Here is a 19,816-nt window from a genome sequence, read left to right on the forward strand (position 1 = left end):
AGAAACTAGACTCTCTAGGGCTACATATTTGCGAAAACCTGTTGCGCTGCATGCATATGGCTTAAAGGCGGGAATGCTTGTGGGTTGTCTAGACATGTTACATTTAATGCTTGCAGGTTGGATTGATGGACGTTTGGGTCTTTCATTCAAATATACCTGAAGTGCAGTTCCTCCCGTAAAAATTGAAAATTCTTCTAGAGGACGTTTAAGCTCCAATATTTCTGTTTTCTGTAATTGCTGTTGAATGATGTTATAATTACCAGAACTTTCGCTTTAAATAAAGCGTTTTGATCAATTTTTTTTGTGATCTCAGGGAACGATCTATTAATTCGGCCGTATTCGTTCGACAATCGGCTTAACCCTTAAGATCTGTCAATAATAGCGATTATTTATTATAATCTAGCCACACGAACCTTTTGGAGAAAGAAAATCAAAACCGGTTAAAAACCAATAAAATATTGCAAAACGTCCGGGACATCCTACACGTGTCTAGAAATTGTATTACCGTCGTTCGAGATGACTATGTGTCTAGGGGGTATCAGGTATCAGATAAGGTGGCAAATAGCATGATAATGGACAAATAATTTCATCTTTTTCTCTAGAAGTTTTTTCTCAGAAATATTTAGATGTGATTCTAAGATTCTTGAAAATTATGTATCGAATGGAATGCCTTTTCGTGCATAGTCAGTCTACGTTTATTCGTTTTGAATTTACATATCGGGTATTACACGCATAATGATAATGTCTCAAACGATCGACTGCCAAATGGAATAAAGTGCTAAAAATGATTCCGCGAAATTCTACCCACTGTCTTGTGGAGTCGTTCAGAGTAGCAAAGCAAGGGCCGGGGGTCGGGGTAACTTTTTGAATTGAATTTTGAGTTAAAATCAATTGGAGTTAACAATTTGGGGTACTGTAACAAATAATAAAAAAAAAATCATTTTAATAATTTATTTATTTATTTACATAGTATTCCGTCTCACGACATAACTTGACGAACATAATTCCTAAAATTCACTCGGTCCATGGCAACCGTTCTCCAATTCCTCGGGCACCCCACGTTCGCCAGATCACGCTCCACTTGGTCTAACCACCTCGCTCGTTGCGCCCCCGCTCGTCTTGTTCCTACCGGATTCGTAGCGAACACCTGTTTTGCAGGACAGTCGTCCGGCATTCTCGCAACATGTCCCGCCCAGCGTATCCGGCCAGCTTTCACCACCTTCTGGATACTGGGTTCGCCGTAGAGTCGCGCGAGCTCGTGGTTCATCCTTCGCCTCCACACTCCGTTCTCCTGTACGCCGCCAAAGATGGTTCTTAACACTCGTCGCTCGAATACCCCGAGTGTACGCAGGTCCTCCTCGAGCAATATCCATGTCTCGTGCCCGTAGAGAACAACCGGTCTAATAAGCGTCATATACAGGTTACACTTCGTGCGAGGGCAAAGCCTTCTCGACCGCAGTTGCTTGTGGAGTCCATAGTAGGCACCAGGCCTCGGCATCGTCGAAATAAAAAATCGAAAGTGAAATTTCCTGTCATTCGCCTCATCTCACCGTTAGTCGATTTCGAGCACATCATTCTCTTCTGTCAGATCGAAGCAAACACTTTTCTGCTCACTACTCATGTGAAACAAATGTTCTTCGATTTCATTCCGTCATATTCTCATCTCATTGCAATATTTACAGTCGAAAATTTCAACGACGAGAGAAACTACTCGAAAGCAGTGCCTTCAGTTTCAACGTCAGGAGGCTTTCATTTTCGTTTCGAATATTCAGCTTCCAGCTCAGTGAGCAGTTTCAATTCTGCATCCGCCCGCTTACTGCAGGTCACATGCAATGCACATCAATGGAGGTTGGTAGTTTTCATTTTTTCCCCACAAATTGAGTTTTAAGTTTATTTATCTGAGCAGGTAAATCCACAACGACGGAAGGTAAAACCCACCCGCTTGGAGAGGTCCATCACGGCAACGATCACAGATCTCCTGAGCCAAAACTGGAAACATAACGGTGAAAATGGTTTGGGCTTTCTGGCTGGACCCTCCGGGTTATATCGATTTCAAGATGGAACAGTCGCTAGCGGCCGTATCGAGGCGCAAAAGGTAACCGTTATGGGGCAACCGATGCCGCCCAGGCTAGTCCGTAAGAAGCTGAGAGTTGACCCCGGTGCTACATAAACTACTCCTAATGCTACTCCAAGTTAATCGACAAGGTTCCGAAGCGATTTTTTGAACTTTTAGTATAAGCAAAAAATGAATTAAATTATAACCATAAATAAACTGAAATTAATTATATTACATTTTTATAGATTTCTATTACATTTTGAAAGATTTTCATCAAATTTATATAGATTTTTGAAACATTTGAACATACTGATGTCTTAGAAACTTTTTGTTTACATTTCTCGGTTTGGCGGAGGTTTTTGACCGACGCACAGTCACAAATGTATGTTTGCTTGACATTTAGCGCCATATTCGACGTGCATATTTTGTGGAAAATTGTATAAATACGATACTGCCGGTACTCGCGAAACTGTCCCATGAGTCATATGTTAAGCATTGAATTTAGAAACACGGCTCTTATGATGTGCGATTATCTCCCATAAACATGTATAGGTTTTTTATACGAATTGCGGAAAGATGAAACATTGCATTTGTTCTTATATAAATTTTCTTTCGTAAATTATACCGCTATTCGCAAAATTAAACCTAGAGGCAACAGTTTTGAAAACTATCGGTACAAGTACATGTGGAACATGAGACAATTTTGCGAATAAGCATTGTATTTCTAACCTTCCACTTCATTTTCTGAACAGTTTTCTCGTGATAAGTTTGACATTAGAAGAGTTGTGCGTTTACATTGACTGTCGTTATTAATCGTGCTTCAGTGATAACGCCAACCAAACAAACTCCACATTCACAAATTGCCCTAAACATTCGGATTTTTCGTTGAGTAACGCCATGATCCTAATCGACATATGACTTAAATATACCGCGATGTTTACAATTTTTTCGGGTAAAGTTTAGACAAACAGGTGCACTCCACAGTTCAGCATTTTCGTACCATGATTTTTCATCTATCTTCAATCCGACGTTATCTTTTTTGCAGCATGCCATTTTCATTTGCTATCCTGTAATTTGAGGATTATAGAAAAGCTCTATGAGTTAACGCCACTTTTCGGATGAGGCCAAACTTGAGATTCACGCTCGGTTTGCTTACCTGAAGTCCAGAGCTGGTTGGATCAGACTGTCTAAGTTTGGATGGCGAACTAAGCTCTTTAATCTTTTGCCTGTACTCTTGGTGGCTCTGAAAGAAAATGAAGTTCTTATCAATAAATAAAGGCTTTGCTAAGGTTAATTAAAAAACACACTTAGAATGATTAATTCCAGAGGACTGTTTTCCAGACGACAGGTTGTCGAAAATCTTTTGCGTCGATGAAGGAGTCCTCATTTTAATAGATTCTGTAGCTTTCTGTTGCTTCCGGAAGATTTCATCGACGATCAATAAGTTCATCCTACTTCGAGTTTTTTAATAGAAAGTGACAAATTTCCGGAGGTTCTTCATTACTCTGGCACTGTGGCAAAGGTTGTTCTATCGAATATTTGATGCCTGTTGGACGGTCTGACGGTTGGAGGATCTGATCGGATCGACTGTTGAAAGCTTGATGGCTGGTATTCCTTAGCTGAGGCAAGAAGTTTTGAAGAGGGACCCTTTCTTGATTCCCGTTTGGATTAGCGAACAATGTGAACTGCCACTGGTGAAAATTTGGTCTGTGCGAACACTAAACGAAACAAAACCAAATAAAAGAACGACCGAGCAAATCAAAACAAATGTTTTTTGATTTTTCTTTAGTTGTAAGTTACCTCACTCCTTATTTTGTTTTGCTCACTGAAAGGACTGACGAAAGCGCCGATGAAATTTCCGATTGAAGAAAAACTGCTCGAATGAGAAGAAACATCGTTTCGCATTGAAGCTGACGTTTGCTGTCTTCACTTCACACTGACGTTGAGAGCAAATGAAAGTGAGACGAAGAAACTGAACATGAAGGAGAAAAGAATATAGAGCTAAGTGAGAGTGAAGAGTGAATAATCGAAATCGAAACTACATGAATGGTTAGCAAAATGTAGCTCACTGGGCTCGTTAGTGAGTGACGATTGCTTTGTGAATGTGAATATGCCAGGGCCTGGTAGGCACGACTTCCGCTGATAATTCGCCTCCGGATCTCACGGCTGGTGTCATTGTCTGCGGTCACCAGTGAGCGGAGATAGACAAAGTCTTCGACTATCTCCAGCTCGTCGCCGTCGATCGTGACCTTGTTATTACTGGACAAGCGGGTTCGGTCGGTCTCGGATCCGCAGGCCAGCATGTACTTCGTCTTGGACGTATTAATCATCAACCCAATCCTTCCTGCTTCGCGTTTCAGTTTGCGGTACATCTCCTCCACCGCCGCAGATGATCTGCCGACTATATCAATGTCATCGGCAAAGCAGATAAGTTGACTGGATCTGTTGAAAATCGTGCCCCGCATTTCGCCCACCGCTCGTCGAATAACACCTTCTAGCGCCACGTTGAACATCATGCAGGATAGACCATCACCTTGTCGAAGCCCCCTGCGCGATTCGAATGAACTCGACAATTCACCCGAAATCCGCACACAGCACTGCGTTCCATCCATCGTCGCCTTGATCAGTCTGATTAGCTTCCCGGAAAAGCCGTTCTCGTCCATGATTTTCCATAGCTCGTTACGGTCGATCGTGTCGTATGCGGCTTTGAAGTCGATGAATAGATGGTGCGTAGGGACTTGGTGTTCACGGCATTTTTGGAGGATTTGCCGTAATGTGAATATCTGGTCCGTCGTAGACCGTCCCTCCATGAAGCCGGCTTGAAGACTTCCCACGAATCTGTTTACTTGTGGCGTTAGGTGGCGGAGTAGGATTCGGAACAGCACTTTGTTGGCAGCATTGAAGACTGTGCAGTGATCACTCTGTAGTTCTCACAGTCCAATTTGTCGCCCTTCTTGTAGATGGGGCATATTACCCCTTCCTTCCACTCCTCCGGTAGCTGTTCTATGTCCCAGATCCGGATTATCAACCGGTGTAGGCAATCGGCCAACCTGTCCGGGCCCATTTTGATGAGTTCAGCTGCGATGCCATCCTTCCCAGCCGACTTGTTTCTATTAAGCTGGCGAATGGCTTCCTTAACTTCACTCGTCGTTGGGAGTGGCTCGTCTTCGTCGTTGGCTACGCCGGCGATGTACCTTCCTCCACCGTCTTGATCTCCTGCATGTGCGCCGTTAAGGTGTTCATCGAAGTGCTGCTTCCACCTTTTGATCACCTCATGATTGTCCGTCAGGATACCCCCGTCCTTATCCCGGCACATTTCGGCTTGCGGCACGAAGCCTTTGCGGGATGCGTTGAGTTTCTGATAGAACTTTCGTGTTTCTTGGGAACGATGCAGCTGCTCCAGCTCCTCGAGCTCCTCCTCCTCCAGGCGGCGCTTTTTCTCCTGGAAAAGTCGAACTCCCTGCCTTTAATTTTAATAATAGTTTAAAAATAATAACAATAATGCTTGTGTACAAACAAAAATTTTATTTAAAAAAGGGAAAAAATTAAAACAATCTTCTACGTTTTGGAGAAATGATGTTGTTTCAAGTTCGAAATAATAGCTTCATAATTGTGACTTTTTGATGTAGGTAAGGGCGATTTGAATACAGTCTTCGGCGTTTAATCGATTTCTGTTCTTCGTTTTTATGGTAATTAGAGTGGAAAAGCCTTATTCGCACAAATATGTTGTTCCAAAGGTGAGTAATTTTTTAACCGCCTCTCCATGTGCAATTTTGAAAGCCTTTGCCGCTTTTGACATCCAAAAAAGACGACAGATTTGGTTTGTTCTCAAATTGAATGCGTGCTTCCGTATTAGACCGAAGTTTGAGAATTGCTTCTGCTAAACCTGAAGGTATTGTAGCAATTTCACAATTAATAGGATCTGCAATCCAACTGACAGTATGTGAATCAAGATCTAAAAAGTAATCAGAAAAACGCTTTCTGAGTTCGACAAGATGTTTTACAATTGTATCCTTGATGTCTGCAATAGTAATATTTTCATCATCTTCAAAAACAAAGCAAATCTTCTGTCTCCATTAATGCAGTTTTAAACCAAACGCTGACATCATTTCTGCCGCTGAAATGATATCAATATTTTTTCCTTGCAATTTGTTGTTCAATATATTTATATTTCCCAAAATGTCCGTAAATAAGCGAGATATGCAACAAAGGAAAGGAATTCGAACTTATCTGCAAGAATATGTTTTTGACCAATCATCAAAATTTCGACTTCATTTTTGAGAGTCCATATTCGATTTAGTACATTTCCGCGAGAGAGCCACCTCACTTCTGTCCAATAAAGTATGTCCGTATATTCAGCTTCTCCATCCTGACATGGTTCACGAAATAGCCGCATCATTCATGACAGCTTCCAGTGTTGATTCTAAATATTTGACCATGAGAGTCTGGCGATGGATCATACAGTAAGTCACTTGAATATTTGGATTTTTTTTACGAAAGCCGAAATACCATTAATATGGCTTAGCATAGCTGGAGCTCCATCCAAAGATACAGAAAAACAGTTTTCCCATTTTAAATTATGTGCATTGAAGTTTTCATTCACTTTATTATTGACATCAATTCCACGAGATCTCAACTCGAGCGGAGAACAAAACAGCAATTCCTCTTCAAAACTATCTGCACCTTTGTAGCGAACATATACCATTAGCTGTGAATTGCTACTGAAATCGGTTTTTCATCAAGCTGAATAGCTAAGTATTTCGCCTAAAGCAAAAATAATTTGTTCCCTCACATTTTCGGCTAATGTAGAAATTCGTTCTTTATCTATTCTAGCAGATAAGGGCACTAAATCCAGTTTCTTCGCTTCTGTTTCGCCACACAGGAATAGGGGACAATGAGGATACTTGATCCCTGGGGATACTCGATTCCTTAGCTATATATCGAAACTGGAATGACTTACAAGAATCAAATGGTCTAGAAAAATGTGCTAAATGAAGCAAACCAACTATGCTATAAGCTCAGAAAATTTTAACAAAATAGTTTTTTGAGTTGTTGAACTTTGTTTGAAAAAATTCACAAAATGCGAACATCTTTTTTTATCACTTTAAAATGTTTCTGATATGAAAAAATTAAAACAAAAATATACATTCCAATACTTAAATCGTTAGAGTGAAATATGAACTTCATAATACCATATTTTCAAAACAATATGGTAAACTCTCATCATTTTTCATTTCAAGTTTTCAAAAATGTCCATTATGGGTTCAATTGATTCCTAGAGTTCAAGAGGGTTTTTTTTTCTTCTAAATAGATCGTGATCATTGCTGATTACAAGATTACGATTATTTATCCAATAACTGATATTCATACAACAATTGTCTGGAAAAAAGGGTTTGGGAAGTTGATTTTATCCTAAATTCAGAAAAATGCGCCTTAAAGTATGGAATTGCGACATAGTTTTGGAATTTTTTTTTTCTGACATTTATAAATTGTGAAATGAGAAAAAACACGACCAAAATAGTCAATTGACATTCATTTTGAAATTTTGTTTGATTTTTTCGAATGACTAGGGCCTCCGGAATGAAGGATCAAGTCTCCTTCACTTAACTTCAAAAATACTGCATTTTTTAACTTACACGAAAATGCTTCTACGGGTTCATGTATCGTTCCAACTTTTAGAGCATATAAACTTGAAATTACACGCTGTTAGAAAATGCAAAAGACGGCGAGTTATTAATAAGATATGACCAAAACAAGAAAAGGGGATTAAGTATCCCCATTCTCCCCTAAGGAGACACAATCGGGAAAGGACGCGGAAAAATGACTCTGCGAAGGTCACGCTTTTGGTACGATCAGACGGTAGGTATAAAACTCCTACCCCGGGTTTGCAAAAGGAATAAATGCTGGTATTTCTAAAATTATAAATAAAAGTGTCCATTAAAAGTTTTGATTGGATTATTGATAAAGTTTATCGATTTCATATGATCAAAAAACTAAAACTTTTTTTTATAATTCCTTTATTTGAAACGGCTCATACCTTTAGGCTTCAAGGAGCCAAACTCGTTTTGTATTTTTACAATTGGTATGCTTAGCTTAACACTTGTTTAGAAACCAAAGAAGGATAGAAAGGGAAATATGAAAGAAAATAAAAAAAATTATAGACGAAGATCAACGGGATCTGCAAATGTCAAAAACTAAAACTTTATAATTATATTTTATGTAGGATTAATCACCGTAATTTATGTTTGTAGATATAATTTATCGGCCTAGCGGTGAAAAGTGATGTCCTTTTTAGTAGGGACATCTAAATTAGGTTTTTTTTCATATAGATGGATAGAAGGTAAGTTGAAATGAAAGATGTTGAAAATGAGCGGGTAGAATTTATTTAGAAGCATATCATCATGAGGAACAAAAATTTGATATGTTATGATATGCTTCTAAATAAATTCTACCCGCTTATTTTCAACATCTTTCATTTCATCTTACCTTCTATCCACCTATATGAAAAAAAAATCCTAATCTTTAGATGTCCCTACTTAAAAGGACATCACTTTTCACCGCTAGGCCGATAAATTAAATCTACAATAAGAATTATTTTAGAGATCCGAATCATAAAGTCAATCAGATTAATCAATCAATTATTCAATCATCATTCAACAGCTAGTAAAAAAAGGTCACAACAAGATAAGATATAGAAAGTAAACATTTATTAATCAACCACCCAGCGCGCTACATTTGTAATCGAAAGGAAATGATCCGTAATCAATTACACTACTGGCGTCACACAGTGGGCCAGGAACCACACTTTTGCGGTCAAAATTGACTGTAGACCAGAGGCTTCGTTGTAGCTCATTGGTGTCTTGGACAAAGTTACTCGACTATATTTGCACTATCTATTGATGGATTTGAATTAGTTCTATTTTTCTCTGCAAGGTGGCGCCAAAAATCTAACTTTTTACAGAAGCAAGATACAGGCATGGTCTCTTCTACAAAGTTGTTCAATACACTTTCACATCAACTTTCTAGAACATTTTTAAGCTCTATGTTGTGTACTTACCTTGCAAATTTTTTTGCCAAGGTGAAAAGAATGGTGCTTGGGAATAGCAGCTCATTCTCATCACAAAAAACTGATGCTCTCTCTTTGAACATCAATAACGGCGCCGGCCACGTCCTAGTAGTCAAAAGATAGTTTGGAAAAGAGTGAAAGGGATGAAAGAATGATATTTTGCTTTAGGACCGAGGTCACCTCTGCATCCTAGCAAAAAAACATGTTCTTGGGAGTATGAGTGCAAGGATATGATCAGGAAGCACTTTTGACTAGTGCGATCATCTAGAATATCATTTCTCTTACCTTTATGTATATCTGATTCCTATATGAACTCTCAATCTCAATCTCAAATCTTCAACCAGGCATCTTTTATTTCAGTTTTAACTTATACATTAAATTTCATCAAAACAAAAAAAAATCATTTAAGTTAAGTTAATAAATAACAGATTATTTAATATTTTGGAAGGCTCTAGCCAACAAAAAGCAAAGAGAAAACAATTATTTTGAATGAATTCGTCTCTAGTGAATATATTAATGGAAGGTTTTGTACCAATCGATAATAATTTTATTTAGATTTTTTGACAATGAAACACTCAATACTCTTACTACCTGTCTAAGTTTTTTAAGCACGATACTGCAGTTCACGAAAAAAGAAATTCTCTTCTGCACTTCTGTAGTTTCATAACAAGTCAATCTTCTACATTATAATATGGTCTCTATTGCTTGCTAAGTACTGCATTGAAACTTGTATTGAAGCCTCCTTTTCTCCTTCTCATTCGCAACTGCTGGAAGGAGGTGAGGATCCCATTTTTTCGTACCGTAGCGTAATCCGGGGTAATATTGATCACTATTTTCAATATATTCCGATTTTTTTTTCTGTTAAGAGGAATGTGGCATGTTTTATATTTATAAAACCAGTACTGGACTCCTATGAATATAAAAAATGGATGCAGAAATTTATTGGATCTCTTTAAATTTGATTTAAAAATCGTTTTCGTCTCTGTTCAGGATTGGATGCTTTAGGGTGACATTGATCAGCCTCTATTCTGATGGTTTTAATGAGTTTTGCTTTAAAACGTAGAAAACAGTTTTCAAAAATTCAAACTATAGACTGAGTTATTGATGATAGTATGGAAAAGTATATTGTGGTGTTTTTTTTCGGGTCCGAAAAAGTTTCAATTAAATAGATTGTTTTAATTTGAATAATTTTCATAAATTGTTAGAAGATGAGTAAAAGAAGTAGCTGGAAGTCTACTGAGTCTCTGATCGCCGGAAGTGTTTCAAACGGGCTTGTGGGTTGATAGCTATGCACATTTCATAAATTTGCATTGAGCAAAAGGCAAAAGTTTGGACAATTGAAGTGAAGTTTGCGACTCCAGTGCGTTTGAATTAGTGTAACTCTAAGTTTACGAAGGAGTTTCTCTGATAGATCCCACAAGTTTCACCGAAATAGCGGAGGTTGTGTTTCGGTAATGGTTGGTGTGGGTTGGTGTGGGAAGAAAAGTTTACAATTTGGCTAATCGCCGTGGTGATCTCGGCATGCTGCGATCAGATAAGTTTTTCTAATATGGTTTTTTGGTCGCTTAGAAATACCCGAAGCCTTTAATGGAAAAACGATAAGTATCCTAAATATCATTTTATGAATTTTAGATTCCTTTTTAAAAACGGTAAACATAAAATAAATGTTATAAATAGGTAAGATGCAAAACATGATTTAAAAGTTTATAATGATCGTAAATTCAAAATAGCTTAACTCTATTATGGGGGCTTAGTGGGGGGTAGGACAGGGCATCAAACGAGCGGAAAACTGATATACAATGGATTGTGGGTTCAAGCCAGCCGGAGTATCTCGGCAAATTTGGAATCATGTGTAGGGTACCTTTCCAGGATTCTTTATTTGTTTCGAACAGTTTGAAGGGAGCGATATGATTCAAACCTGTCCCAAGCCAGTGGTAACGGACCCTTGGTTGTGCTGCAATTATTGTTGATGAGTTAAGCATGAACAAAATTTGAAAATGCGATCGAGACTTCCCGTACCGCCTCGGGTCGAAAGACCTATCAGCCACTGGTGGGTTCTCATACATACATGCATGCATACATACATAATATGGAAAAGTATATTGTTGGTCAAATTTACCCCGGTGATCAAAGTTACCCCGCTTTACGGTAATCGAAAAACCCTGCCATATCAAATTTGGTTCCATTATTGTTTGATAAGTTTATGAGTAATACAACAACATTCATATGGAACTTCCTCCGTCCCTCTGCGCTTCACACTGAAAGGCAGAAGGGTCTGTAACATTCATAAAAAAAATATCTCAAGTACCATCCAATGTCAAATTCAATTCCAATTACTTAATTACTTCTCCAATTAAGCCAACAAAACTGTATTAGAGCCTCCTGCCCCCTTTCTATGTACTCCCTGGAAGCAGGGTGGTGTTTCAAATACCTAATCATAAAACCATTTCTCGTACCCAAGTGATTTCTCATGCCATACTTGGTCCCATTTGTTAGATAAATTCTTGGATTATGCTAAACAATTGTATAGGAGCTCCCCTCTTCCCTAACTTTATAGCCAACTGAAAGAGAAGATTTTGAAAGAAACATATTACCTTTTTTCGTATCCAGATGTCCTCTCATGCCAAGTTTGGTTTCATTTGCTCGATTAGTTTTCAAGTTATGCAACAAATTGTAAAGAAACCCTGTCCCTGTTTCTATCTCTACATTGTAAGGAAGAGGGGAACCAATTCTTCATAGAACCATTTCTCGTACCCAAAAGCATTCAAAGCTAAATTTGGTTCCATTTGCTCGGATAGTTCTCAAGTTATGCAATAAAAAAAGGTATGAAGCCCCCTCTTCCATTCCTATATCCCCATTGGAAGAAGGGAGCTCATTTATCAAAACCGTGCGAAGGGGGGGGGGGGTTAGGGGTTTAATCCCCCCCCCCCCGCCATGGATATTTTTTCAAGTAAAATTTTAATTTCAAGAAATAAATTTACCGTTGTAACGTGGAATAACTCGATTCCAAAAGGTGTTTGAGAACAAGTGTTAACATACATGTCAGAAAATTTTCGGTTTAGCTTCTTAATCACACTAGACTCAAGACATTTCATTCTTCGACACTGTATGCCTTTCACGTACATAAACTAATTTTTAATTGTAAATTTCGATTTGCAATTAAATAAATCTTTTGTATTGAAACTCGAATCTTAATGCACGAAAACCCTACCTGGTCTATAAAATTGGTTTTTATTAAGGAGTGTACCTAAACAAGTTCATCCATTACTTTATTACTAATTGCTTTCAAAATAAAAGAAAATCTTTTATATGACTGCAAATTTTATGCAGCTACGAAACATTCTTCAAAAAACCAATTTCAGCCTAAATTTTATTTTATGTTTCTTGTTCTTAAACTCCACATTGAAAAGGGTTTTGATAAATTACACAAGGCCAAATTCACATTTTTCTGAGGTGTAAAGAACTGAGGACCTTTGGTGCCCTGAAACATTTGAAAATAGATAAAAACTATTTCCGAAAATTTTTCAATTTTCTGACAAAACTTTGAAACATTACAAAAATGTTAAAATAAAGGTTATTATCAACATTCTCCAAGACCCCAAGAAATTTTGACATCTGCGAAAAAAGTCATAAAAGTTTTATTTGTTTACTTTTCCCAGTTTTGTCAATTAATAGAGTTTTAACTTATGCTATTTTAATTGAATTTAAGATATTTTAAAAAGCAAAAATCAAATCGTTGTGCATGCTTGAACAAGTTTGTTCAATAAAATCTATATCTATTTTTTCAAACTTTCTTCAGTTATGTCAGGAATTAAATTTTCGAAGAACGGTTGAATTTTACTTATTTTGATCAGCATCATCATCATCACTATGGAAATATTATTCCTAAATTGAATAGAGTGTTATAAACAACAAACTGACCCGGTAAACTTTGGTTTACCTTTAAATTAATAAATCATTATAAATAACTAACTTCTTCTACACGTTCTGAACTACTTCGTGCTCGTGAATCAATGTTGAAAATCATTTCAAAATTGTGTCCAATTTTAACTTGTTTATGTATGAGGCCCCCTTTCATAAAATGTGCAATTCTTAAAGTTATTAGACAAACCATCTCTCACCCGATAAACCCTCGCATTCCAACTTGCAATGCATTGCGACTGTTCGTTTATACGTGATGGTTATAATTTTTGTTAATTTAATTATTCGACTTTATCAGTGAAAGCTATATTCTTTAAGTAAGCACATTGCTAGATTATGAAAATTACAGGCTAGTAGAAAGTTAGAAGAAATGGATAAAAATTGATAATGAGCAAGCAGCATTAGTAGATAAAACCATTTTCATCACATGTCATCAATTTGTTCCTAATGGAACGAATTTGCATTTTCATAATCTTGAAATGTTCTTACTAAAACAACATAACTATTACCGATAAGGCTGAGCAATCAAATTTACATTTTATTTAAATTTTCAAATAAATTTATGGAATTTTTCAGTCAAATCTATAATTTTTTTATATATTTTGAATAAGTTTGCCTTCGTTATTCAACTCTAAATTTTTGTAATCTGCAATCATGTTCTTGGAAGCCTATAAATCTAGATTTTTTTTAAGAAACACATAGTTCCGACCTTTTTCTTTCCGGGCCCAATATTGCACTTCACAGCTATAAAAATTCAGAGCTTGAAGTTTTAAACTTGAATTGCGCTTGAAAATTTATAAACGTTTCACTTATTTCCATTGTTTGTTATTTTATTGTTAATTCATCTTTTTGGAATAGATTATGAAAAATTCAAACTTTTGAAGTTTTTCATTCTGATAACTGGAATAATTTGGAATATAAAAAAGAATTTTATCTCTGACTTTGATAACTGGCACTCTTGAAATGAAATTGGATTTGTTTTATAAAATTTAGTTCAATCAGCTTCTGTGATTAAAAAAAATCTCCCAAGTTCAAAATGGTTAACTATTTAGATTTAAAAAATAAGATAAATAAATAATAAGTTCAAAATGGATTTTTTTTTTCACAATTAAAAAAAATACATTTCATATCGTGTTTAAAATATAATTTAAAATTTAACATAAACAGAGGAATTTTTCAATTAACTTTTCCATTTAGAATAAAAAAAAAAGTCAATTAATATGGTTACTGATGGTTAATTTCTGACCTGCCTTTAAATTTATTTTTAAATTCGTATTTAATTTTTTTAAACCTGGTGTTTTATTTTATGTATTCTATTTCTTTGCACTGATGTTTATGCCCAACGCTTTAAATTCTGGGTTAAAATTTTAATACACATTCGATTTCCGGATTTCGATAATATTGACTAAATAAATCTAACTATTTTGAATTATTAATAATAAGTCAGATGAAGGTAAAATTTGAGTTACAGAACTATTAAATTGGTAACAATTTTTGCCTGTACCTATATGTATATTTACACATAGGTTAAAGTTTTTTTTTTTCGTTTCGATTATAGTCGTTATACCATTTTTATGGCATTCGTGACTTTATCAACGTTGCAGTTGGCGGATCGTTATTGAAAAACTTATCCGGTACAACTGTGTCGATGTTTTCTCAAAATTAGATTGGCTGGAATTTTTGTCTGCATATTTTGATATATCGAATACATTAATACATTTGGGATGATTTTTTTATAAATACATCTTGTGAGTCTTTCAATATTTTTTTAAACAAAAAAACAGCTTCTGGTTGTTAAGAATAGTAAAGAGATCGATCATAAAGCTCCGATTTTTAAAAATCTAATCGAATCAGATAAAGGTAGAATTTGAGTGATTGATCGCTGCTAAAGTCATCAAACGGACCGATGATTCCTATATCTGAGTTTTTCTATCCCAGGAAATGGTTATTAAGCTTCAACTATAAGTAACTGGTCGAATTGATAACAGAACAGTTTATGCCTGTTATATGATATTTTTCTCTATTTAAATGAAATTCAGAAATTTAATGTTACACTTATGATATAGGTCTGCTGTATTTCGTAAATAAATTTTTAAAAAATTACAACGTATTTTCCAACATCATTTTTTGGCCATTCATTCATTATCTTTTTCTGACTCGATCCTTGAAAATGTGAAGAAGACTCTCTAGCTGAAAACATAACATAAACGCCTTATCAATCTTTTTCGGCAAATCACCGGTGTCCAGTCAGCTGCGCATTATGAGTTTTGCGCAAATTTTCTCCTCTCCAAAAGCATCTCGTTCCTTCAAGGCCGAAGCGTGAGCCGAACCAGCATCAGGCTGAGCCGTTAGTTTTTACAATCACTCTGCGCTGATTCGATTCTTGACTGGCAGCCACCCAATTTGAGAGGAAGGTGAGAAGAATGGCTCCTCACAGACAGACTCCTCAAATATCCAAACATTTGGAATCGATTGGTGGCCTGCCAGTCAGCAACCATCGAGACACTCACGGAGATCACCGAAGGCCGAAGATTTGTATTCGAGCGCGATCACCAGCACCACCATTAGGATGTTACGTAAGGTGCGGTACAGGTGTCCGAAAATTGGTTCGAAGAACCGTTTTTGAGAAAGGTCAGTTACCTTGCGATATTAGATGTTTTTGTTATTTTTTGTGGTCCAGCTGTTGTTGGTGATCGATGTAAGTAACATTGAGCAATTAGGCAATGTAGACCGTCAGAATAATTGAATTTAATGATTCCTCGAAAAAGATGGAGATGGTGTAACGATGCTCAAGGTACCGAAAATGACTCACGTTGGACTTGAGATTTTAAAGATTATCTTCACAGCAATTGATCATTTCCAAATACGGTAAAATCGCTATAACTGATAGGGAATTCGGCATGAAACTCAGAAAAAAACTTCGCTTATCCACTGTGTAAAACTATTGCCATTTGTGCACTTTATTTGTTAAATGTTTACCTACACTGATTCACTTTATACCCCGGTTAAGCTAAAATTGTACAGCATCGTTTAGCAAACGAGAGAGACAGCTATTCTTGCCTTATAATTATAACCGGGACCATTCAAAGATTCCAATCGTTTTTCTTCTCTCAACAACAATCTCGAACGAGCATTTTTCTTAACATTGAATGATCCACTTAGAAACTTAGAAACTTCAAGTACAAATTGATTAGGAAGAGACATTTCAAGGAACGATCCCACCAATTCAATCGACATTCAGCTTCCGGAAGCTGCCAATGACCGACTCGTCGACGACGCTGCTCTGCAACGCTGCGTTGGCCGGATTTTTCGAGTTCGGATTCGGAATCGAAAGGTCGATCGTCATCTCGGCGTGTTTCAGGATACGCTCGCGCTGTTCCAGCACCTTCTGGCGGAATCGCTCGTTGGCCTCCTCCAGCGACTGTTTGCCACCGTAGATGTCCGGCAGGACCGACTCGTCGATGGCCGCCTTCAGATCGTCAATCGATTTGTGGAACTGGAAGGACATAAGAAAAAAAAATGTCAATCGAAGATAGAATGTTAGAAATCATAAATATTCACGATCAAAGTATGGGAGTATTTTAAAAAAAATCGAAACAACCGAAATAATCTAGATAATCAAACATAACGGAATTGTCAAAATTATTGAAAGAATCGAGAAAATCAATTAAATAAAAAAAATCGAAATCGAAAAAATTATCGAAATAACAAAAATATTTGAAATAAATTTTATTATCGAAATAATTGAAATAATCGAAATAATCGAAATTATCGAAATTATCGAAATTATCAAAATTATCGAAATAAACGAAATAATCGAAATTATCGAAAAACTTGAATCAATCGAAATCAGAGAAATATTCGAAAGTACCGACAGTATCGGAAAAATCAAAACAGCTGAAGTATGTAATGGAAACAATAGAAATAATGAAATAAATCGATAAAACCGAAATAATCGAAATAATGAAACAAATCGAAATAACCAAATAAATCGAAATAATCGAAATAATCGAAATAATCGAAATAATCGAAATAATCGAAATAATCGAAATAATCAAAATAATCGAAATAATCGAAATAATCGAAATAATCGATAAAAATTAAACAATCCAGATAATCGAAAAAGTAACAAAAGAAGTTGGTATTACCAAAATGATCAACAAAAATGACAAAAACTACTAGAATTAATAAAATTTTTAAAAAATTTAAAAAATTGACAAAATTGAAAAATTTGAAAAAAATGACCAAATTGACAAAATTGACAAAATTGACAAAATTGACAAAATTTACAAAATTGACAAAATTGACAAAATTGACAAAATTGACAAAATTGACAAAATTGACAAAATTGACAAAAATGACAAAATTGACAAAATTGACTAAATTTACAAAATTGACAAAATTGACAAAATTGACAAAATTGACAAAATTGACAAAATTGACAAAATTGACAAAATTGCCAAAATTGACAAAATTGACAAAATTGACAAAATTGCCAAAATTGACAAAATTGACAAAATTGACAAAATTGACAAAATTGACAAAATTGACAAAATTGACAAAATTGACAAAATTGACAAAATTGACAAAATTGACAAAATTGACAAAATTGACAAAATTGACAAAATTGACAAAATTGACAAAATTGACAAAATTGACAAAATTGACAAAATTGACAAAATTGACAAAATTGACAAAATTGACAAAATTGACAAAATTGACAAAATTGACAAAATTGACAAAATTGACAAAATTGACAAAATTGACAAAATTGACAAAATTGACAAAATTGACAAAATTGACAAAATTGACAAAATTGACAAAATTGACAAAATTGACAAAATTGACAAAATTGACAAAATTGACAAAATTGACAAAATTGACAAAATTGACAAAATTGACAAAATTGACAAAATTGACAAAATTGACAAAATTGACAAAATTGACAAAATTGACAAAATTGACAAAATTGATAAAATTGATAAAATTGACAAAATTGACAAAATTGACAAAATTGACAAAATTGACAAAATTGACAAAATTGACAAAATTGACAAAATTGACAAAATTGACAAAATTGACAAAATTGACAAAATTGACAAAAATGAGAAAAATGACAAAAATGACAAAAATGACAAAAATGACAAAAATGACAAAAATGACAAAAATGACAAAAATGACAAAAATGACAAAAATGACAAAAATGACAAAAATGACAAAAATGACAAAAATGACAAAAATGACAAAAATGACAAAAATGACAAAAATGACAAAAATGACAAAAATGACAAAAATGACAAAAATGACAAAAATGACAAAAATGACAAAAATGACAAAAATGACAAAAATGACAAAAATGACAAAAATGACAAAAATGACAAAAATGACAAAAATGACAAAAATGACAAAAATGACAAAAATGACAAAAATGACAAAAATGACAAAAATGACAAAAATGACAAAAATGACAAAAATGACAAAAATGACAAAAATGACAAAAATGACAAAAATGACAAAAATGACAAAAATGACAAAAATGACAAAAATGACAAAAATGACAAAAATGACAAAAATGACAAAAATGACAAAAATGACAAAAATGACAAAAATGACAAAAATGACAAAAATGACAAAAATGACAAAAATGACAAAAATGACAAAAATGACAAAAATGACAAAAATGACAAAAATGACAAAAATGACAAAAATGACAAAAATGACAAAAATGACAAAAATGACAAAAATGACAAAAATGACAAAAATGACAAAAATGACAAAAATGACAAAAATGACAAAAATGACAAAAATGACAAAAATGACAAAAATGACAAAAATGACAAAAATGACAAAAATGACAAAAATGACAAAAATGACAAAAATGACAAAAATGACAAAAATGACAAAAATGACAAAAATGACAAAAATGACAAAAATGACAAAAATGACAAAAATGACAAAAATGACAAAAATGACAAAAATGACAAAAATGACAAAAATGACAAAAATGACAAAAATGACAAAAATGACAAAAATGACAAAAATGACAAAAATGACAAAAATGACAAAAATGACAAAAATGACAAAAATGACAAAAATGACAAAAATGACAAAAATGACAAAAATGACAAAAATGACAAAAATGACAAAAATGACAAAAATGACAAAAATGACAAAAATGACAAAAATGACAAAAATGACAAAAATGACAAAAATGACAAAAATGACAAAATTGACAAAAATGACAAAAATGACAATAATGACAAAAATGACAAAAATGACAAAAATGACAAAAATGACAAAAATGACAAAAATGACAAAAATGACAAAAATGACAAAAATGACAAAAATGACAAAAATGACAAAAATGACAAAAATGACAAAAATGACAAAAATGACAAAAATGACAAAAATGACAAAAATGACAAAAATGACAAAAATGACAAAAATAACAAAAATGACAAAAATGACAAAAATTACAAAAATTACAAAAATTACAAAAATGACAAAAATGACAAAAATGACAAAAATGACAAAAATTACAAAAATGACAAAAATGACAAAAATGACAAAAATGACAAAAATGACAAAAATGACAAAAATGACAAAAATGACGAAAATGACAAAAATGACAAAAATGACAAAAATTACAAGAATGACAAAAATGACAAAAATGACAAAAATGACAAAAATGACAAAAATGACAAAAATGACAAAAATGACAAAAATGACAAAAATGACACAAATGACAAAAATGACAAAAATGACAAAAATGA

General features: G+C 34.5%; 1 protein-coding gene across 7 annotated transcripts in view; it reads right to left on the reverse strand.

Annotated features, from left to right (window-relative positions):
- Positions 1-15,967: 15,967 nt before the first annotated feature.
- The window catches only part of LOC129756209 (clavesin-1-like), a 101,376-nt gene continuing 97,527 nt past the window's right edge, over positions 15,968-19,816 (reverse strand). For all 7 annotated transcript variants that reach the window (XM_055753021.1, XM_055753018.1, XM_055753019.1 and 4 more), the window contains exon 2: positions 15,968-16,539. In XM_055753021.1, coding sequence (XP_055608996.1) covers positions 16,270-16,539 — 270 coding nt within the window. In that variant the 3' untranslated portion in view covers positions 15,968-16,269. The remainder of the gene's footprint in view (positions 16,540-19,816) is intronic.

Source organism: Uranotaenia lowii, chromosome 3, assembly GCF_029784155.1.
Source record: "Uranotaenia lowii strain MFRU-FL chromosome 3, ASM2978415v1, whole genome shotgun sequence".
NCBI lineage: Eukaryota > Metazoa > Arthropoda > Insecta > Diptera > Culicidae > Uranotaenia > Uranotaenia lowii.